General features: G+C 42.6%; 1 protein-coding gene across 1 annotated transcript in view; it reads left to right on the top strand.

The window, feature by feature from the left end:
* The window catches only part of Sycp2l (synaptonemal complex protein 2 like), a 56,374-nt gene that overhangs the window by 17,242 nt on the left and 16,464 nt on the right, over nt 1-22,668 (top strand). The window contains exons 14-26 of the mRNA XM_026782927.1: nt 736-828; nt 928-988; nt 2,294-2,439; nt 3,996-4,074; nt 4,485-4,594; nt 6,260-6,314; nt 6,409-6,490; nt 10,386-10,434; nt 13,641-13,785; nt 14,338-14,387; nt 16,246-16,372; nt 19,675-19,748; nt 19,901-19,970. Of these exons, the coding sequence (XP_026638728.1) occupies nt 736-828; nt 928-988; nt 2,294-2,439; nt 3,996-4,074; nt 4,485-4,594; nt 6,260-6,314; nt 6,409-6,490; nt 10,386-10,434; nt 13,641-13,785; nt 14,338-14,387; nt 16,246-16,372; nt 19,675-19,748; nt 19,901-19,970 (1,141 nt within the window). The remainder of the gene's footprint in view (nt 1-735; nt 829-927; nt 989-2,293; nt 2,440-3,995; nt 4,075-4,484; nt 4,595-6,259; nt 6,315-6,408; nt 6,491-10,385; nt 10,435-13,640; nt 13,786-14,337; nt 14,388-16,245; nt 16,373-19,674; nt 19,749-19,900; nt 19,971-22,668) is intronic.

The raw sequence follows: 22,668 nt of genomic DNA on the forward strand, positions 1-22,668 counted from the left end.
CTGCCTGCCTGTCTGCCTGTCTGCCTGCCTGCCTGCCTGCCTGCCTGCCTGCCTGCCTGTCTGCCTGTCTGCCTGCCTGTCTGTCTACCTCTTCTCTTTCTCTAAAGAGTCTTAAGGGCAGTGTGAATGAAACACTATTAGGTTTTCATGGTTAGGTCAGACCCATTGCTAGTACTTTAAAGGGCCATTTACATTGTCTAGAAAGCATCTGGGTGGGGGCGATTATAGGCATTGCTAGTGTAGCCTCTGGACAGATGCCTGTGGGGAGTCGGGAACATCTACTCTTTCTAGAACACCACATTGCTTGAATCTTCAATTTTTATTCTATGTATTTATTCTGTGATAAAGTAAAAATAAAAGTATTTTGAGCTCGAGTGTTAGCTGGTCTCTGATGGTCAGCTCGGCACCAAATTGTCAGTCATTGCTCACAGTATCTTTTTTGCTAGAACTTTCCATCTCTCTTCAGGGTGGTTTACTACCGTTTTAGCACAAAACAGATCCCCCCCGCCCACCTCCATGAATTCACCAAGAAAAAAAAATAGTGTGGGTAGAGCCGTGTGACACATTTAAGTATCTATGAAATATTGAGGACAATAGAGCTTCCCAGGAATGGAGTGTGAGACAGACCCGCTTTCTGATTTGCAGAGGGTTCTTATAATAGGAACTGCATGTTCCTAATTTAAATTGCACCCTTTGACATGAGATTCCTGTGTAACTTCTGAAATTCTCCCACAGTTGAGAAAACCAGCAGATGAAAAACTAGAGGAATTTTGGATTGATTTCAATCTAGGAAGCCGGAGTGTGACTTTTTATATAGATAACGAAGAGGTAAGGGACTCATTATTTCCCCAGGAGCCCTAAGTGGTGAGGAATTCTTCGTATAAATACTATGATGCAGTCATGATTTTACTCTGTCTTTTTCTCAAGAGTGTTTTGTGGGAGCCAGTACACCTTCCGAAGGAAGCAGTGCTCGGGTTCAGCGTAACAGGTGAGATGATGCTGTAAACGTCTTCCCTCGAAGCTTCCAGCACCACTTCTGTTGATGTTACAGCATTTAGTTAACCCTAGAGCAGATTTTGATCCCATTCTTCTTTGGCATCTTTTTTCCTAATTCTTTATTTTTAAAAGATTTTTTATTTTATTTATATGGTTCTGTCTGTCTGTGTCCAGGAACACGTGCATGTGTACGGGTGCCCACAGAGACCAGAAGAGGGTGTCAGATCTTCTGGAGATGGAGTTAGAGGTTAGAAGTGTTTGTGAGCCACCTGATGTGGGTGCCGGGGAACTGAACTAGGTTCCTTTGGAAGAATAGAGTGAGCTTTTCATCCCTGAGCCATCTTTCCAGGCTCAGAAAAGAGGCTTCCCTGAGTGGGAACTGAACCCATCCCGAGGAGACCAGAATGCCAAATCCTATGCACCAGACCATCAGGGAGAGTTTAAAATTTTCTACTAACCTTATTAAATCAGATAGTGGATTAGTCTCAATTTGCAATTTAACTGACTCTTTGAAAGATATCAACACATAATTAATATAAAATGGTTGTGTTATTGTATTTCACTTTTTTCTATTGTATGTCCTTATCTGTGTTAAATCTTTACAGTCTGATGTAGGTGCTTCGCTAGCAGGTCATGGTGGTTTGTATGAGCCATTGGTTTCAAGTGGGCTGCCATCCTGATAGCCAGGTGGAGGTTGGTCCATCTCTCCTTTCTTTTGACTGTGGTAGGCAGGAGGCTCTTGGGTTTGCCTGCTCTTTCATGAGCTTCCTGCTCTTCCGTGACCTTTTATGACTTTTCTGTTCTCTAATTCTACCTAGTTTGTACTTGTCATGTTTTTTACTTTTTCCTGGAGACTGAATTTTAGGCTTAAGTTATTTTCAGTCTTGAAATTGATTGCCTATTTTCCAGTAGGATCGAGGAAGGGGCTGGCCTGAGACCCGGACATACGGGCAGGTGCTTCCATTTCTTCTCTTTGAGAGGTGTCTACTGAAATGGATATTGGCGTATTGAAAACTGAATTTTAAGATTATGTGGAATTTCCGAGAGAGAGAGAATTTTGCTTAATATTTTTTAAACTAAAATACCTGTTGTATAACAAAAATTCTCTCATAAGAACATTGAATAGTGTCATTCAAAAGACTCTATGTCACATGTTTTGTGTATATGTAGATAAAAATTTTGAAGTCATTTCTATTTAATATGACTTGATCTTCTCATTGTAGACAATTCTGGACAGTTGACAATAGCTTTCATCATACTGATACACCTGATACAACACATCTTTTTTTTTTGTTAGAAAATAATAGGATGAAGATGTTCATCATTTACCTGAAGGAGCCAATTATTATCAACAAGAAAGAAGCAAAGACAATAGAAATCCACTTCGACAGGCAACTTGACATATCACAAGCTTCACTTCGAGCTTTGAGAGGGGATGAACAGGTGGCAGCTCTCTCTCTCTCTCTCTCTCTCTCTCTCATTCTCTCTCTCTCATTCTCTCTCATTCACTGTGTTTGATTTTTTGAAAGAGTTTCTCTATGTTGCCCTAGCTACCCTGGAACTCACTGTGTAGATCAGGCTGGCCTTGAACTCATGGAGATCTGCTTGCCTCTCTCCCTCCCAAGTGCTGGGGTTAAAGGCCTGTGCTGCTATGCCCAGCCTCATCCCCTTTGATTATTTGAAAATGTGTTCTCCCATCTCTCCAGTCTCCATGTTGGGCTTAGATGTATCCTTTGGTCAAGAAGAAGACTTGAGAGTTTTGGGTTCTAATCCCAACTCTTCTTCTTGTAGCACTGTCTTAAATATGTAAGACACAAGAGTTCTTCCTGCCTCCAAATGCATGGTTGCATCTCCCGTGGACAGTGTTGTGGCTTGTTTGGGGCGTTCTCATGTCCTCACCACACTCCTGAGGAGACCTGCCAGGCTGCTTGACCCTTCCTCCTGGCCCTGGGGGAATTCAGCAGGGGTTTCCCCTACTCTGTACTGGTCTTTTCTGATAGAAATGCCTGCACCTGCCCTGGGATTCTGTGGTCTCCATCTTGACCCCACTTCTTCCTAAGCACAAGTAAGGGTGTTTTTCCATCTCGGAAGTGGGCAAGGTGAAGAAACTTGTGACCAAAGGACAGACAGTAACAGACAGAAAGGGACCGAATGGGAAGGCCAGAGGACGGGCAAACAAAATGAGGGAGGGAATCTTGGACGGCTTCCTTTTGCTTCGAGTTATATATTAGAGCATCTTATTATAGCAGTAAAATGCTCTGCAGATATAGTTTCCAAAGCTCTTCAGAAGGGAGATGAGGTGAAAGGCAATACCCATTTGGAAAAAAAAGCCTTTTCTATGTTGTTACACCACAAATTAGCCTGGTGTTCTAAGTTTGCCTTTGCTAGCGAGGACCATCAAAACCACACACATTTCCCCATTTCTCAGTGTGAATAAGAGAACTGGAGTCTGCATGGGACAGACTCACAGTTCCTGGAGTCCCAGTGAGGAAATGGAGGCTGGGAGGACCATGCGGGTCCTCACTGCAGACTCTCACTGGGAGAGAGCCATATCTTTGAGGAAGCATGGATTAAGTCACCCCAGAGCTTAGGACAACTTGAGCCAGAAGAACAGAGGAAGGCCTTACAGCCCAGGAGGCAGAGGGCTTGAAGCTCTGCCTACGTGCCCAGTCCTGGCTCCTAAAGGTCACACTCTCAGAACTGCACTGGGGAAGAGGGATTCTAGCATCCAATAGTTGAAGAGTGCATTCAGTGGCAGATGACTGGTGTGTTAAGACCATGAGAGTGACAAGAACAGAGCGACAGAGAGCCAGAGCTGGTCCTAGAAGGCGGTGGTTGAAGGATGGGTGGGTGTGGGAGACAGTAAGCCAGAAAGAGCAATGTATAAAAGAAGATGGTAGATACTCGGCTCCTTAATTTATCAACAGGCTGGGGGCTAAGCTTTAAACTTTTTTCCCCCTAAGAAAAAAAAAGTTATATGGCCTTGGCTTTCATTTCAGATTCCTGTTTTGGTAAAAGTCTCCCCTGGCCTTGAAAAAGAAGATGGTAAGATTCCTAGTAGCCCCAAACAAGAAGCAGGTATGCCAAGAGAATTCTGACTCTTTCCCTGAGGAAGCCTGAGGCTGCCTTGGAAGAGGTCCTCACACCCTGAGGTCACGTGACAGCATTCCATGAAGAGCTGAGCACAGCCTAGAAGCTCCGACTCCATCCGCCAATGTCCTCTTTGGGGACACAGCTGGAAATGACCAAGAAGAAAGGATGCTGGGGGTGGCGGGAGGTGGGACTCTGCAGGGCCCTGCCTACTGGCACAAAGCCTCTTCTCTTGAATTTCCATGTCAGGGGCTTCTTTGGAGTTGAGATTTGAGGCACAACGTCATTACCAGCTCTTACCACAAGGTGGCAATATACCAGAGCCGCGCTTGCCTGGCGACTAAGGGCAGAGTGCCAGCTTGGCCCATGGAAGGTTATCGTTTAAATGTTCTTTTTCTTATTGAATACAGAGCACGCAGAAGAATCCACAGCCCTTCCAGGGTTCGTGGATGATGAAGATGACCGTTGCATCATAACTCGCAGCTTGAATGTTCAATCAGAGCTTGCTGTGAGTAAAGGGAGCTGGGAAAAGAAGGTGGGGAAGTTGTGGCCCCCAGGATAGAGAAGCACTTCCATTCTTGAATGAGAGCCTGTTTTCTCTTCAGTAGCTGTCTGCCATTCATCTGTCTGCCTCCCTTTCCATATTGCTTTCATCCCTCGCGCTGATGTATTCTCCCTGTTCACTGAACATGGCTGTCTCATGAAATGCCTGCCTGGACAGGTCTCTGCCTTGTCCCCTCATTTGGGATCTGGAGGAAAATGTCCACAAATTGATGGAGGGCAGGAGCCTCATGCTGAGGGTCAGAGGTGGCTTCCCTCTCTAGCTGGGGGCACATGGACACGTTGATTCATACTGGTCTTCCTGGGGCTCGGTATCCATCAATCAAGGTATCCTAGTTAAGGCTTCTGTTGCTGTCATGAAACACCACGACCGAAGCAACTCGAGGAAAGGTTTTATTTGGTTTACACATCTGTAGCACTGTTTATCACGGAAGGAAGTCAGGGCAGGAACTCAAGCAGGGCAGGAACCTGGAAGTAAGAGCTGATGCAGAGGCCATGGAGGCGTGCTGCTTACTGGCTTGCTCCTCATATCTTGCTCAGCCTGCTTTCTCATAGAACCCAGGACCCCCAGCCCAGGGGTGGCACCACCCACAATGGGCTGGGCCCTCCCCCATCAATCACTAATTAAGAAAGTGCCCCACAGGCTTGCCTGTCGCCTGATCTTATGGAGGCATTACCTCAGTTGAGGGTCCCTCCCTCTCAGATGACTCTAGATTATGCCAAGTTGACATAAAACTAGCCAGTGCAGAAGGTGACATCTAGCTCCGGCCTTCTTAGGACTTAGAAATGGGCACTAAGTTATAGATCGGCTAGGGCAAGAAGGGTTGGTGTGTTGTTGCCCAGTAGGCCGATTGGGTCATGATGAGGCTGGAAGAAAGGATTTGGGGTGTTTTCTCAAGACATAGACACATTTAGCTTGACTTGTCAAACTTTTCACAATGAAGAGAAGGAGCAAATTCTTACCTGGCACATCATATGTGTCCAGTTTCATGTGAAAATTTAAAAATCGAACAGTATTATAGAACACCCTCATGACTTATTTAAACATTTATTCCGTGTTTCCTTATGTGAACACATAGTACAGAGGCGTGGCTGAGAATGGTGCCAGGATTTTCATGTTTAACCCAGAGATTAGAGAGATTAGTCTTTCAAATTGTCACTTTTTTTGTTTTTTTTTGGGGGGGGCGGTTTCGAGACGGGGTTTCTCTGTAGCTCTGGAGCCTGTCCTAGAACTTGCTGTGTAGACCAGGCTGGCCTTAAACTCAGCCTGCCTCTGCCTCCCAAGTGCTAGGATTAAAGGCATGTGCCATCACCGCCTGGCAAATTGTCACCTCTTAAAGTCACCATTTAAGTGTCTTGGGAAGGTGAATCCTTGCCCCTAGTCTGAAGCTCCTGGAGAGACCTTTGTAGTCCTTCCTCCAGACTGTGGCATACTGTGGTCATCTTTGAGAGTGGCAAGTCTTTGCTTGTCATTTGGAAGTGAATGTTTAGGAACAACAGAGGCACTGGGAGCCAAGTTGTGCTCAGCTGTTCTTCAGAGGTGGAGTGGGTCCCAAAGGCTGAAGACTGAGCTTCCCCGAAACCATAATAACTTCTTTTTTTCTTGCCGCAGACACATTCAGAAGACCGTTCCCCTGAAACACTAAAACCACAGGGCCCCAAACAAGGTACAGAGAGTCTTCTCCACCATCACTGAGTGATCTATCTAAAGGTTTGCCCAAGATGCTTAAAGTCATTTTATTTTTAACCTTTGGTCCTTAGAAATTACTTCAAAACATGAGCATTCTTCACATGTGCAAGAATCACCAGTTCAAACTCAGCCTTCTCAATCAGATGATGGGAAGTAAGTGGCTGCCATTTTTTAACATATTTATTTTGTTCTTGAATTGCCATAGTAACCGTCCACATTGATGCTTCCTAGCCTGTGTGTATCTGTAGTAAGTGCATGCATATGGAGACATTGTGATGCATCCATCCATGTATCAGCTCAGGTTTATGGGATGAAGGGTGGGTTTTTTCCATACTAGTACCAACTGTGTAATGATCAACAAATAGTTCTTGACATATTCATCTTAAACAATCATCAACTCTGTGTAGTGAGAGCAGTCAGCAGCCTCTTGTTATTTCGAAATGGAAAGAGTATTACTGACTGTAGCTACCCTTATGTGATGCCAACACCAGGGCCATTCCTCAGGTCTAGATGTAATTATGGACCAACTGCATGCCATGGCACTCTCTCACCTAGATCCTGGTGACCACCATTTTATGCCCCCCTCTATAGGTTGGGCTATGCAGATCTCACGACAATGATGTCATGCAGTTCTTGTTCTTGTCTTTGTTCATCTGGTTTATTTCACTTAGCAGAATAATGTCCTCCAGTGTTACCCCTGTTGAGAATTTCAGGATTTTATTCTTGGTGACTGATACGTGTTCCAGCATATATATATATATGTATATGTGTGTGTGTGTGTGTGTGTGTGTGTGTGTGCGCGCACGCGCGCGCCATATTTTCCTTATCTGTTCATCTCTTGGTGAACATTTAGGCCGATTCTCCACCTTGGCTCTTGTAAAACTACAGACCACACAGATGTTGCTCATATGAGTACCACATGCTAGCAGTTTAGAGTCTTCCATTTTCCCCTAACCAATGCCATCTAAACTCCACGTGAAGTTTTTTGTAGAATGATCTGTACTGTGTTAGAAAACTCCCTTGTCCTTCAGGACCCTGAAAGTGGACCTTCTTCAGCAATGTGCTTTAGATTAAACTTAAGATCAGTGTACAAAACTCAGGCTTCTGACTGAAACACAAAGCAGAACTTTATGAAACAGCATATGATACACTTAGGTATTAATTTGCAGGGTCCTATTAGGTCACAGCCATTAAAGGACTATTCAGAGCACAGTGAGAGATCTAAGTGGGTGGAGAGATACTGTGCTTAACAGAAGGACACTTTATTAGCAAGATGTCAATTCTTTGCAAATTGGTCTACATAGTTAATATAACCTCCAGTTTTAATATCAAATTAGTGATCCATTTCTCTATTCCTTGTGGAAACTTAAAAATCTTGGGGCAATGAAAAAGGTTTTCACAGAGGAGCAAAGTGACAGGGCTTCCACACTATCTGCTTTCCAGATTTACTAGAAGCTTCCTTAACCAATGGTGAGAGGATGGTGTTGCCATAAAGATATGGAAATAAAATAGCAGGGGGCCAAGGAAGGGTTTGCAGGTATATGAACTGTTGGCATATGATGAAAATGCAGAGGTTATTCAGTGGAGAAAGACAGAATTTTCTATAAAAAGGGTGAAAACAACAATATATTTATGCAAGAAAATAAATGACCCCCCAATCTTTTTACAGTGTAAAATTTAACTAAACATGAGTCATAACCTTATATATAAAACGTACTTGGTCTGGGCGGTAGTGGTGCATGCTGTTAGTTCCAGCACTCGAGATATGCAGAACAAGATGGATTTCTCTAGGTCTGAGGCCAGCCAGCCTAGCCTATGGAACAAGTTCCAGGACAGGCACCAAAAGCTACACAGAGAATACCTGTTCCAAAAAGCCAAAAATCCAACCAACCAACCAACCAACCAACCAACCAACCAACCAACCAACCAACAAAAACCCCAAACAACAACAAAACAAACAAAAACTTATTTGGAACAAATATGTGACTTTATCATGGGACAGTTTTGAAGATACCAAACCAAAAACAGCCTATAAAAAATGAACCTGTTGTAGAATATGATTTTAAGGTGTGTTACTTTTGTTTATGCGGTGGAACATTTGTTTAACGATGTAAAGATGTGTTATTTTTGTTTATGTGGTATTTGTTTAACTCTGTGAAGCTGTGATTCTTTGCCTGTCTAAAACACCTGATGGTCTAATAAAGAACAGAACGGCCAATAATGAGGCAGGAGCAAGGATAGGTGGGGTTGGCAGGCAGAGAGGATAAACAGAATTCTGGAAGAAGAGAAGGAACAATATAGAAAAAGGAGGATGCCAGGGGCCAGCCACCCAGCCAGTCATGGAGTAAGAGTAAAGATATACAGCGGTAGGAAAAGAAAACAGCCCAGAGGCAAAAGGTAGTCAGGATAATTTAAGAAAAGCTGGCTAGCACCAAGCCAAGCTAAGGCCAGGCATTTATAAGAGAAAGTCTCCAATTTATTTGGGAGCTGGGTGGTAGGCCCCCAAAGACAAAAAAAGGGGGGGGGGAGAGTAAAAAACAAACAACAACATGAACTGATAAACTAGACTTCATCAAGATAAAGCAAGCCCATAACATTGTTAGAAAAGATCAGCCATAGCCTGATCATAGTTGAAAATATGTGTAAACATTTGCATCTGGCCTTGTAGTTAAAATTTTCAGGGGAAAAGACGCAAACCAATGAAAGCACAGGCAAAAGATTTAAACAAGTTACGTCCCGAAGGGAAACACAGAGGTGGCAGGTGATTGTGAGAACTACTCAGTGCTGCTGGTTACGAGGGGAACGTGCGTCAGAGGATGGCAAGATGCATTGCCTGTCGTCAGGATGGCTAATCTTAGACCTGCTGTCTGCACTTCATGACAGTGTGCAGAGGGCAGGACTCTCGAGCCTGAGGGGAGTTTTAACGTATTGAGCATATACCTACGCTCTGGCCCATTTGTCCAGTCTTGTGTATTTGCCAAGATATCTGTCAACATACGTCCACAAAGGCAAGGTGTCATGGCAGCTTTGTTTAGGACAACCATCAACTAGAAACCATTCAGATGCTCCTCAGTGGGTGACTAGATGCACATGTTTTGGTAAAGATAAGTATCCCCCATTCATATACCTGGGAGAAGTTTTGGGGGCTTAGGCTTTGGAATATGTGTGTATATGCAGTGATGTATCTTGGGAGTGAGACTACAATTTATTTGTCCTTTCCATGCCTGATGCCATGGGATGATGTTGATTTTGTTCGGTGTTTGAGTGCACCTGCACGTCACTGACCCATCGCACTAGGGCAAGTGTGGAGTTTTCCGCGGGTGTCACCTTATTTGAACTCAGGATGTTTTGGACGTTGGCATTTGGAGTTTTCTGATTTGAAACAGTCAACTTGCATATCAATGTCAGATTTCGCAATTCCTTTGGCTGTAAACCTAAAAGCGAGACTGGAAGCTCATGGAGTAGCTCTGTCTTTATTTCTGTTGCATCGTATTATTTCCATAGACGCTGCCACCAACAGTCCACACAAGTCCCAGTCACCCCTCAACAGCTTATGTTAGTGGCCTGGATAGCTGACAAGAGGTTACTTACTGTTATGTATAGACAAGAAACTTATGGAATTTAATAATAACAATAATAAACCTCATTGAAAAGCAGGCAACATCTCTCCACAGAAGACACATGAGTGGCCAACTGATACTCAGCATCGCCCAAACTCCAGAGCCAGCTTTTGTTTAAAGCACCCAGGCAGGTCTGGGGTGGAGCCAGCCCTTGGGAGATCCCAGTGCTGGCAGGCCACTTGCCAATCCAGCCCTGCCCCCTTCCTCTCTTTATGTCTGAGAGATGAAGGACTCCACAAAGGTTCCTTTTCTGTGGAATAGCAGTATCTCCTTCCAGAGAGTTTCTGGAAACAGGCTGTGAGATACATTCGTCTGCAGAACTGAGGACGTCCCACACAGGGCATCCACGATCAAGAAGCTGAACCTTTGCAGGGACGAGGGCAAAGCGGGTAGTGTCTGTCCTGTTAACTTAATATGCTTTATTTTAGGGACGATTCTGCCTTCAGGAGGGACAGAGAACAGGACGGGAGGATGCCGGTAATGTGGGAATTTCTATTGTTTTAAGACAGCCCTTCTCAGATGTCTGTCATTTGCATGCCATCTTCAACTTACTGCAACTCCTTGTTGTTTACAGTTTTCTCAGATTCACTATACAAGAGATGACTGCAATTTCAAACGTAAAATCAGAGTCATTTCTAATTGCGGGTAGACTCCCAGACAAATAACAATAGGAAATAGCAATACAAATCGATTGGTAGACACATTTACTTAGTTTTCTGTTGTTCATTATGTGCTATTTGCTTTATGAGCTATTAACTGTGAAAAGGCCAATCTGCAACAGCCTCATTTAGTTAGATGAACAAGATCAATCAGCAAAATTAGAAGAGGGGCAAATTTTATGTTCAGTCCTTTATGCTGGTAACTAGATCATGGAAGATTTAGGACCAAATCCCTTCAGTCTGTGTTTTGTACAATAGTAGGTGTCCACAAACCTTCACAAAGGAGGCTCCTTGCACCTTGGTAGATGAGAGATGATAGGTTCTTTCTCTGGCTGCTGCCCAAACAGGCACGTTGGGCAGAAATGGGCATTTCTCTGGTGACTTACATGGAAAGTCAGTGATCTATCAAAAGGGCAGCTGTAGAGTTCTACTTCAACCCCCTGACCCTGTTAAGTTAAACTGGATCTGAAGCCGAAAGTGTTCTTGCTTTAAAAAAGAAAAAGAAGCCAGGCAGTGGTGTCGCACGCCTTTAATCCCAGCACTTGGGAGGTAGAGGCAGGCAGATCTCTGTGAGTTCGAGACCAGCCTGGTCTACAAGAGCTAGTTCCAGGACAGGCTCCAAAGCCACAGAGAAACCCTGTCTCGAAAATAAAAAAAAAAAAGAAAAAGAAAAGGCTAATAAGTGGACACACTGTACACCCGAGACTTACCTTTAGTGGATTTTGATATGTTAAAGAACAGAAATGGACCAGGTGTGTGGTGGCTCACACCTGTGATCCTAGCATATGGGAGGCTGTGGCAGGAGGATTTCTACGAGTTCAAGGCCAGCTTGAATACAGAGTGAGGTGACAAGACTCTAGTCTTCTTGGAGTGTTATCACAAGCACTGAGCGTCTCCTCACACAACTCCATTCCTGGTCCGTGTCCCAACAGTCCATGGTTGCAGAATCTTTGGTCTGTCACGGCTTGGCTTTGTTGACTTGGGCCTGTAGTGGCATGGTAAGTCCTGGCAAGAGCGCACATGGGAGGAGGTCTTCTCACCTCCTAGTAACTTGGAAGCAAGATGGGGAAATGGCAAGGGTGCAATGCCCCCTCACAGGCACCTGCACTGATCCACTCCTTAGCCAGACCCTACCTCTCATAGGCTGCACCCTTCTTGACAGTGCCCTGCGAGGGGAGCAAACTTTCACACAGGAGCCCTTGGGGAAATGGTTGGGATTCCAACTGTAGCAGTTGCCAACCCACAATACTTTCTTGTGTGTAATCAAACTTAAGAACCATTTTTTTTTTTGTAAACATTTCCCATGTTTTTTTGGCAAATAATTTCCAGTACCCTTTGTTGTAAAATCCAAGCTAGGTCAACTGAGTGACTTTTTAAATTGGATGCTTTAGATGAAAGGTTGCTCGTTTTGTTTGTGAGCCACTGGGTTGAAGAGTTCTTGATGAATGCGGGGAGGGTGTGTGTGTGTGCGCGCGCGTGTGTGTGTGTATGTATATGTATGTGTGTCTGTGTGTGTGTCTGTGTATGTATATGTATGTGTGTGTCTGTGTGTGTGTCTGTGTATGTATATGTGTGTGTGTGTCTGTGTGTGTAGGGGATTGTCTTTCAATTTTTTTTCTTAAATGAAGAGTAAAATGTAAATAAGGCTGCCTGCCTGTTCCTTTTAGGACCTACCTTCTCTGTAATCAGTGTGTCTGTAATAAGATCACGGGTGAGAGGAGCTATAGTCAATGTGCACAGTTGAGACTGGTCAGAGTTTCAAAAGTGGACAATTGGGCTGTGGTTAAGAATGTGGTTAAAAGAGGACAGTTGAACTAAGCCAGGCACAGAAAGAATTCTACTACGTGTGAATCTAAAATAGCTGAATACACAGAAGCAGAGGGGAAAATGGTGGCTACTAGGGGTTGGGGAGGGTGGACAGAAAATTTCAATTAGGCAGGAGGTTCAAAAGATGCATGGGATATGAAATGACTGTAGGCAATAGTGTTACACATGGAAATTACTATGAAAGTAGTGTTAAGGTGTTTTCTCTATTAAAATATGCAGGGGAAGTTACACATGTACTCATTAGATTGATTTAACTGTTTCATAATGTACAGGTACACAAGAATGTTTATGTACAATAAGTATATGCAACATTTGTCAATTTAAAAAGAAGTGAGAAATGGCCTTCATTGCAAAATGCTAACCTGATGAACATTTTGAAGGATGAATTTGCTTTGTGAAACACGAATTCAAGCTCACCATCACCCACCTTCCATGTTATGGTCATGGTAGTACAGCCAGGGCTGAGAGTGGTCCAGTCCTAAGCTAGTGATAGCTGGAGCTAACTCGTGTTTCAGATGGATCTGTGTCTAGCAGCTTGTTGAATTTCTTGTTCACCCCCTAGAACTCTGGTAGCTGCTCATACATTTCTAACCGCCAGCAGTCTAGGCTTTACTTCAATATGTTTCACAGTGGTATTCTTGTTTGCTTTCAGTTCTTGTAAAACAAAACAAAAGCTTATTTAGCAAAGACATCCCCCTGCCTCCTTTTGCCTCATTGTGGGTAAAACTCAGGGCTATACACGCTAGAAAAGCACTTGGCCATGGAGCCACAACCCAGCCCCCTGGGGGAGAGTTCTCACTCTTTAAAATGTCAACCTGTCTTGAAGTAGTGCTGTTGGTGCAATGTGGGCACGCAGCTGCTTTGGGACAGCCACCAATCTCTTTGCAGTTCCAAATACTTGACTAGAGAGAATCGGCTGTCTTTTGCCACAGCCCCTCTTGTAAAAACTGACTCAAGGAACTGGTTCATTCTCTTCCCCTGGCTTCAGCACCTCATTATTTTGAGAGAGAACCTAGGCTCATACCATGAGGTGTTTCTCCCAAGACAAACAATAGTGTTTAGTGTGTGTGTGTGTGGGGGGGGAGATGACATGTTTAATTGCATGTTGATGGTGCATGTGGTGACATGTTTAATTGCATGCCATGTGGTACTAGTGCCCAATTTTGGTGTTCTCATTTGTCATCTGTTTTGGAAAAGTTTAATTACAGGAAACATCACTTTTTTGAGAGTAATGAAGATTCAAGTTCAAGTGCCAGTGAACGATCTTGGACCCAGAATTACAAACGGAAATCCCTAAGAACATATTCCCAGAGAAGGAAGCCAAGAGTCAGGTCTCTAAGGAGTAAGCTAGTTTGCTTATGTTCTTTTTGGGCCACTTCTCAGTTAAATCAATGGGTATTTATGCTTCAGTACGTGATGGGGGTGGAAGGTACCAGGGAAAAAACATGTGGTCTTGGGGTCATCCTTCTCTGTATCACCTACGAAGGCAGAATGTTTGCCCATGAAACCGAACGTGGAGTCAGCCTACAGTTGAAATATGAGGTGAAGAAAAGTGGTGGGCAAACCGGCGGGAGAAATCTGGCATAAGCTGGAACCAACCACCTTCTGAAAGAAGTGGGTGGGTCATGAGCTAACTCTTGGGAAAGAACAGGACTTGAAGAGCCGAGATGTGGAGTCATCAGCTCCCTGAAACCAAAGCCAGGAAGGTGATGGCCAGGGCAAAGGTGGAGATGAATGAGCCTGAATGCCTAGAAAAGGCTCCAGATCGCCTCCCTTAGCGGAAACTCGTAGTGTACCCGTGCGTGCGTGCGTGCGTGCGTGCGTGCGTGCGTGTGTGTGTGTGTGTGTGTTCATAAGGAAACACGCTCATTGTGTGCTCACTTTCACTTTTCAGTCCTACCGCTTTCCCCCATCAGTAGTGGCAGAGCTCGTGAGAAAGATCAGGTAAGAGCACTCATTGCTTGCCCTGGGTCCTTGTGGGTCCACCCACATCTTCATTCAGGACTGTGAGACTAACAAACCAGCGGCCTCCTGGTGTGTAGTCTGCTGACGTAAAGATCATGGCTGTCTCAATATTTGGTATGAGTCTCCGTTAGATATAAGATCTATTTTGGCCATCCTGAATGCTGCTAATGCGTCTTTATTTAAACACCTCTGTTGTCCTGAATTCCCACCAATGCATGCTCTTGAATTTCCATTTCAAAATGAGCGTGTTGATTCTTCTTTAGTTTCCAAATTTAAAAAATAATAATTTTAAAATCACATTCAAAGGTTTTTTTTTTGATGATTTCAGCATTTGTGACTGAAGTTTACAAGGTTGAAACACCTTCAGGTTCATATAAATTTTATCCATAAAGGTATATACAATTTCCAGTTTCTCTTCCTTTATTCTTGTTTTATATCAAAGGACTTAGGAATATGGACACCAGTGCCCTGAAAAGGAGGTGGCTAAATGACTTCCTTTTCTTCAGCAGCTGATTTTTTGTTTCTTGGCAAATCACACACACACACACACACACACACTCACACACACGTCACTGGTTCATCATAGTTTAATAAGGAGTAGCTGCTGGGATTCTGAGGATACCTTACCTGTTTTTGCAGAAATAGAATGGATGCCATTAGCACTTTAGCCCCAGCTCTGGCTACTTTATTCTTTAGCAAGAAATAGGCTAAAGCTATAACTTAGGATTAGTGTACTTGTCCCTTGGTGTCTGAGACAATTGGTTCTGGTACCCTGCTTGGATACCAAAATCTGCAGATGATCATATGCTTCCTAAAATAGTATGGTATTTACATATGACCTGTGCGTCCCTCCTGTAGACTTGAACTCACCATTTAGATGGCTTAAAATACCCAACGCAATGGAACACTGTGCACTTAGTTGCTGTGCTGTATTATTCAAAGAGAAATAACCAGAAAATGGTTTGCATATATTTGGTATAATCATATTTTCTTGAATATTTTTGATCCAAAGTTCAATGAATTCGTGGAAGGGAAAAAAACTGGATATGAGCAACCATCTTCAACTTTTTGTTGAATAGTTCAACCAAGAATAAGGAGTTATTAGTAGTAAATTGGCCAAAAAGAAGATATTCAAATAAATACAACTTTGATTTTAATTAAGCCCAAAGAAGAACCATAGACTCAAACCTAATATATTAAAACTGTAAAACGAGCAAGAATTCTATACTGGCTTTTCACTGAGGATGTCCGGCTGATTTTCCATTCTCTGTGTTGAGTTACAAGGAAGTAATTTGAGGCAAGAGCTAGGAAATATTTTCTGTTAAGTGGAAGAGAAGTATTGTATTCTTTGAACCGTAGATTCACCATTGGCAGCCTGCCATCTCTGCCATGCTAGTCATAAAACTGCCTTAGACTTGAAACGAATGGGCCAACTGGGTATTTATTCATAAGAACTGGCAGTGAGCTGCAGCTTGTCAACCCCCACATAAGGTCAACAGAGTGACCAGGATGACTTGGTAGGTACTGGACCCTGCCCCAAGTTTCTGATTGAGTAATTTGTAGGTAAGAGTTAAAAGATGTACATTTTTGTTTAGTTCCTCTGTTGCTGGTCACCTGGCCGGGACCACCCTTTTAGGACCATGAGGCTAAAATTATCACTTAAGAATTTACTTCAGTGTTCTTCCAGTTTGGGGATGTTAGGGTTTTAGTATTTATTGTTGGTTAATGCAGCAAATAATACTCAGTATCCTTAAAGGATATTGGAAATATCTTGAGGGTTTTTTTGTTACTTTTAGTGTTTTGAATATTAGCATTTAACAAGTCTACTATATTTTAGGTTACGCTAACACCAGTATGGAAAGGCATCTCCAGGCAAAATGATACCATTCTTCCAACATCTTCTCAGACAAAACTACAAGGGAGTTCTGTGCTTTTAACGCCTGTGGCATCTACACCGAAAACGGGTACTTGATTTTCAATTATTTTATATTATAAAAATTCTATCTGGGGATAATGGTCTAAAACAAACTAGTTTTTGACTTTGTAAAATTGGATGTGTGTTTGCGGGGGGTGTGCATGTGGGTGACAGCATCCATGCGGAGGTCAGAGGACACCTTGCAGTGATTGGTTCTCTCCTTTCATGTGGGCTCGTTCACTGCGGGGTTGGTCTTTAGCACAAAACCAAAACAAATCTAACTGTAACAAGAAATCCGCTTACCCAGTTATGACAGCCTATTTTTAAAATACTGTTGGCAAGGATGGAGACAATGGGAACTCTTATTTGCCAAACTAGTGTAGCTCTTACAGAGACCAGTTTGAGGTTCCTTATGAAACAGAATAGACTTAACATATGGTGCAACTGGCCCACTTCTCTGAATGCCATCAAAGGGAAAGAAATCAGTGCGCCAGAGAAGGAAATCTTCAGGGTGAGGCTTAAATATGAGCTTAACCATGAGCTAAACTATGGAATCATCCCAGGTGCTCCTGCTCAGAAAGATGCACAGGTAGCAAAAAATACAGCTTTTGTATGAAATTTTTTATTAAGCCATAGAGAGGAATGGCATCTTGCCTTTTGCATCAAAATGGATGGAACCTGGAGGATTTGTATGAAATAAGCCGAACATAGACCAGTACCGTGTGGTCCTTTCTCATTTGTAGAAGTAAAATTCCTCTTGGCAGTAGAAGCTGGACTACTGGAAGTTGAGGAGAGTATGTGACATTGGGGAAGCTTGACAAAGGATGGTTGGCTTTAATCAATGCAAACTATTTTGATGTATAGAAACATCACACTCTATTAATTTGCATAATTCGTGTTAATTTTAAAATCGGTTATGTCCTCTATGCTAGAAGAGACTTACCTGAAGCAAGATTCAAGAAAATGATCCCATTTATCATGAAAAAAAATAATAGGCAAGAAAGTGAAAGTTCTGTATGCTGAAGAAGAAAAAGAAGAGACACTAACAAAAGTGTCTGAAGAAGGTATGAATACATGGAAGGCTGTCTCATCTCCTGGGCTGGAAGAACTGATGCTCTAAGAATATCACAGCATGCAACAGAATTTTCAGTCTATGTGAAGTCTTTGTCAACATTCTGAATACATTCTTCACCGAAATAGAAAAAGCCTAAAGATTGTACGAGACCCTGGAAAATCTCAAACTGCCACAGCAATCTTGGGAAGGAAGAGAGTGCAGATTCTCATGTCAAAACTCCCGCATTTCAATTCCTATCACAGAGGTTTAGAAAGTAAAGTTGATGCAAAAAAGATACAGGCCAGTTGGATCAAGTACAAACACCATACATATGGTCAACTAATCTTTGCCAAGAATGCTAAGCTAAATGATAGGGAAAGAAAAGTGTTTAATGAGTGCTATGAGGAAAAACTGGATATCTGCATGCAAAAGAGGAGAGTAAGACCTCAAAAACCCTCAAAATAGATTAAATGTAGCATTAGAAACTATTGCAGCATGACTCACAGTAACAAAGTTGTGGAACTTACTTAGGTGTCCATCAACAGAGGAAAGGATAAAGAAAACGTGGTAAGGGCTACAGAGATGGTTCACTGGATGCTCTTCCAGAGATCCTGGGCTCAATTCTTAGTGACCACATTAGGTCTCACAACCATCTATAATTGGAGTTCCATGGGATCTAATGCCCTCTTCTGGCGTGCAGGCATACACGCAGACAGAACATCCATATGCGTGAAGTCTTTTTAAAAAGAAAGATGTGGTATATACACAAAGGGCTTTGATCATGCACCATGTTGTTTTCTGGATAATGGCTGCAATGGGAGCTAATCAGATTAAACGGTGCATCTGTGACAAGTCAAATGGTATTTTTGTTTTGTGTCTGGCTGTCTTGTATGTATGTATGTGTGCCATATATGTACCTGATCCCCATGGAGGCCAGAGGGAGGGTATTGGAATCCTTGGAACTGGAGTAAAAGATGGTTGTGAGCTGCCATATGGGTGCTGGGAATCAAACTGGGGATCTCTGAAAGAGAAGCCAGTACTCTTAATCCCCAAATCATCTCTTCAGACCCTAAATGTCCTTATCGGTGGGTCCTAGACTTTATAGATAGTTCAAGTCATAGAAACATATGATATGAATGTAGAAGGAAAGTTGTCTGTAGAGCAGAGGAGACTAATAGGCAAGTGGGTATTTGGGCAATGCGCTCAAATAGTAAGACATCCGTGTGTGAAATGGCCTACGGGACCCACATAAAACAAGAAAACTGTAATATTCTTGAAATAAAGCATAGGGAAACTGCTCCTTGACGTTGGTCTTGGCAATGACTTTTTTAGACATGACACAGAAGCAGGCACAGAAGTCAATAAGACTGCATCAACAGGAAAGTGATTGTAGGGCCGAGGGAATGTCTGACCACTTACAGAAAAAGCATTTGTATATAACTGGTCAATTTTGATGATATTCAAAACCCATAAGGAGCTTGCAGTTCTGATGTGAAAAAAATTCAGAATGAATGAAACACCCAAATGCCCACCAAATCTATAAAAATGTGCTCAGTGTCATTAACTCTAACCCATAGTAAGATAGTAACAGCTTAAATGTCTACTAGTGAACGGGTGGTTGACAAAAATGTGGCGTGCCTATGATTCTATCCCGTGTTCTATAGAAGAGGAAGTCTTGCCTTTGTGCAGAAGATGAATCTAAAGAATGGTTCACTACATGGGATGATGCAAATGGAGAGATGCTGCTGTGCGATCCTTACCTATGTGTGGAATCTAAAAGTTTCAAGACCCTAAGAAGCAGAAAATAAAATGATGTTTACCATGTGGGTGGAGAATTGGAGATGTCAAAGCATGCAAATCTTACGTCTTCAGATGAACAGTTTCTGTAGGTGGCGAATGATATGTTGGATTAATTTGTAGTAATTAATGATCTAGTAATCAGTAAATGATGTTTGGGCGGATCAAGTCACCACACACAGGAAAGAGTAACCCAATAAAGGAGGCAACTTAAGTCAGAAGAGAGAGAAGCAAGGTTGGGCAGAATCCTTGTCCATGTTCTTAGGGGCAGATGGGCAGTTACTGAGGCAGCTGGTCAAACCGAGACAACTGGCTATTCATTTTATGTAGGGGCATACAAGCCCAATGAGTATATGTGCCCCAAGAGACACAAAACTTTTGTGTTTAGGACTGTTCCTCATCTTTTAATGATGAGATTCGATAGAGCAGCCCCAGAATGCTACTTGCCTTCATTTCTTATTCTATCTACTGAATTTGGAATTGTTTTCTCTAATATTCAGAACTTGGAACTCCTCATCCATTGGGCAGTTTCTCTTCCTTCGAGCACCCAGAAGTTGAAGAAAATGTCCCTCAGGTACAGCTTATTATTCTTTCAGTTTTCTAGAATTAAAATCACCCTTGCACAAAACCATTGCTTATTGTGTTGACATGACACTACAGTACCACTTTCTTATTTTACAAGTATGTACGTGTACCAATTGTATATGTCTGTATTTTGCGTTTTAGATTGTGAGCCGAGAATTGTTCATGGAAAACAGCATCAAACACAAGCTGGAAAATTCAGAATACAGACGTGGTTGAGTATTCTTTTTTTTTTTTTTAACAGGAAAAAAAAGTGAAATGAGTTTGGGCCATTTTTCAGATTGCGTTAGATAAAACTGATCTTGCACATGTCCCTTTCATCTGTGTTTTAGAAAGGGATGATATTCTTTGGTTTCATAATCTCATTCCTCTACTTTACCTTCAGGTCCCAACATTTTCTCTTCTGTTTTCCAACCAATCCGGATTTACCCTGAAATTTCTGATTGGGTAATTGAATTTTTCCAATTCCAGCTTCATAGCATCTTGGATTGTCTTCAGTATTTCTATCTTTTTATTGTAGCCACTTTTTGAATTCTTGGTTGTCTTTATCATCTCATTCAGCGTGCTTGTATTTTCTTGGGTTTCAAGCAGGCGTTTCTCCTCTCCCCTTTAAGTTCATTGTGAGTTCTTATCCTCTTTAAACTCCCTGAATTCTTTGGTCATGTTGTTTGTTTGTGTTTGTTTGTTTAAGTTTCATGTCATTGGGTTCATCTAGGTAATTCTCCTTAGCAATGCCCATATTTCTTGGTTCTGGGAGTGTAAATGAAGACTGTTTTTCTGGTCACCCAGACCCGAACAATCACACAGAAACTATATTAATGACAACCCTGTTTGACTGATGGCTCAGACGTATTTTTAAATAGCTCTTACATCTTAAATTAACCCATTTCCATTAATCTGCATATCACCACAAGGTTGTGGCTTACAGGTAAGGTTCTAGCATCTTTCTCCTTTGGCAGCTATGTGGTGTCTCTCTAACTCTGCTTTTTTTCTTTCTGTATCCAGTTTAGTTTTTCTACCTATCTATATTCTGCCCTGCCATAGGCCAAAGCAACTTCTTTATTAACCAATGTTAACAAAACATATTCACAGCATACAGAGGGGGGTTCCACATCAAGGGAGAGTCATGTCCTGACCTCTTATAGTTTGTGTTTTGTGATGTGACCTGGGCATGTGGATTTATTCCACTGGTTGTATATCTGACCAGCCTCTATTCAGTGGAAGTTTTGGCTATTGTCCAAGATTGGTTGCCTTCAGATCTGGTCTGAAGAGTTTTTAGGTCAATCCTTTGGGTGTTTTGCCTTGAGTTTTGGCAGGAGAGATTGGGTTGATTCTAGTTCACTAGTAACCAAAAAGCAAGAGAATGTGGTTCCGAACTTGGTCTGAGCATAGAAAGGCTGCGGTATGAGACACCAGATCTGGGGCTGACTTACTGGTAGACTACGCCCGTGGTGGCTCTTTCTGGTGAGTAGGGGGGACATGCCTGCCCGTTATGACGGTGGGGGCTACTAATGCTCAGCCTGGGAGTAGGCATCCGATGGACTCACCTGCTGCTTCCTTCCTGTGCAACTCCATATGGTCCTGTGTGGGGGTCTGGGGGACTTGCGTAGCAAACTTTCCCTGCTGTGAGATTCCCAATGGTCTGGAGCAGAGAGGAGAGGTGGTCTGGCAAAGTCACCCAGCTGGTTTGTACTCCTGCACCATTTTAGATGGGCTGAGAGTTGTGTGGGGTCTACCATGTTTTCTTTAGTTAATTCATCTGTTGACGAACACATAGGCTCATGCTATAACTTGGCTATTTTGAATGGCACCTCAAATGGATGACCAGGTGTCTCAGTAGTATACAGACTTAGAGTCCATCGGATATAGGCCCAGGAATGGTGTAGCTGCGTTGTATGGTCGTTCTGTTGTTAGTGTTTTGAGGACTCCTCCTACTGCTGCCCACAGTGGTTGCACTAAATATGTTCCCAACAACACTGGTCAATAACGCAACCCATCCTTACAGTGTCTGTTGTTCACTTAATGACTGAAGTGAGATCGAATTTCAGTGTGTTTTTTTATTTGCATTTCTCTGGTGACTAGAACTGTCATGTGTTTTTAAAATATGTTTACTGACCATTTATGCTTAAATTTTGAAAACCATCTGCCTAATTTCTTTGTTAATTTATCGACTGTATTATTTGTATATGTTTTGGAGCTCTTTATTATTATTTCTAAACACTTGCCCCCTGTTGGATATACAGCTGGAAAAGATATTCTCTCATTCCAAAGGTCTCTTCATTCTTTAATTGTCCCCCTTGCTATGCAAAGGCGTTCAGATTTTGTGCAATTTCATTCTTTGACTCTTACAGTGATTTTGTAAGCAATTGGAGTCCTTTTAGAAAGTTCTCACCTATACCTAGTTCTCAAAGTGCTTTTCCTGTGTTTTTATCCCATAGTTTTAGAGTTCCAGATCTTATAGTGACATCTTTCATACAATTCAAGTTGACTTTTATAGAAAGTAAGGGTTAAGGATCTAGTCTCGCCCTCATGTGTGCCTAACCCTCAGCACCAATTGTTGAAGAGGTACTAAATGCTATCTACAGATTCAGTGCAGGCTCTATCACACTTTAGGTGACACTCTCCATAGAAGTGTGTGTGTGTGTGTGTGTGTGTGTGTGTGTGTGACCTTAAAGTTTAAAAGACCTAAATCACCAAAGCATCCCAAACAGGAGGAGAAAAACTGAAGGTATCACTGTGTTGATTGCCTTGACGGGTCACCAGTCTAGGGTTAGTGAACCCGTCTGGCAGTTCAGTTATTCCAGGGTCCCGGAGAGGCGCTATCTGGAAGATATGAACTAGAAAAGAGGAATGAGGCCAAGCTGGAATTCCTGTCGAAGCCTCCGTTTATTAGAGAAGGGGTACAACTTATA

The sequence above is a fragment of the Microtus ochrogaster genome, chromosome 16 (genome assembly GCF_000317375.1).
Source record: "Microtus ochrogaster isolate Prairie Vole_2 chromosome 16, MicOch1.0, whole genome shotgun sequence".
NCBI classification, from domain to species: domain Eukaryota; kingdom Metazoa; phylum Chordata; class Mammalia; order Rodentia; family Cricetidae; genus Microtus; species Microtus ochrogaster.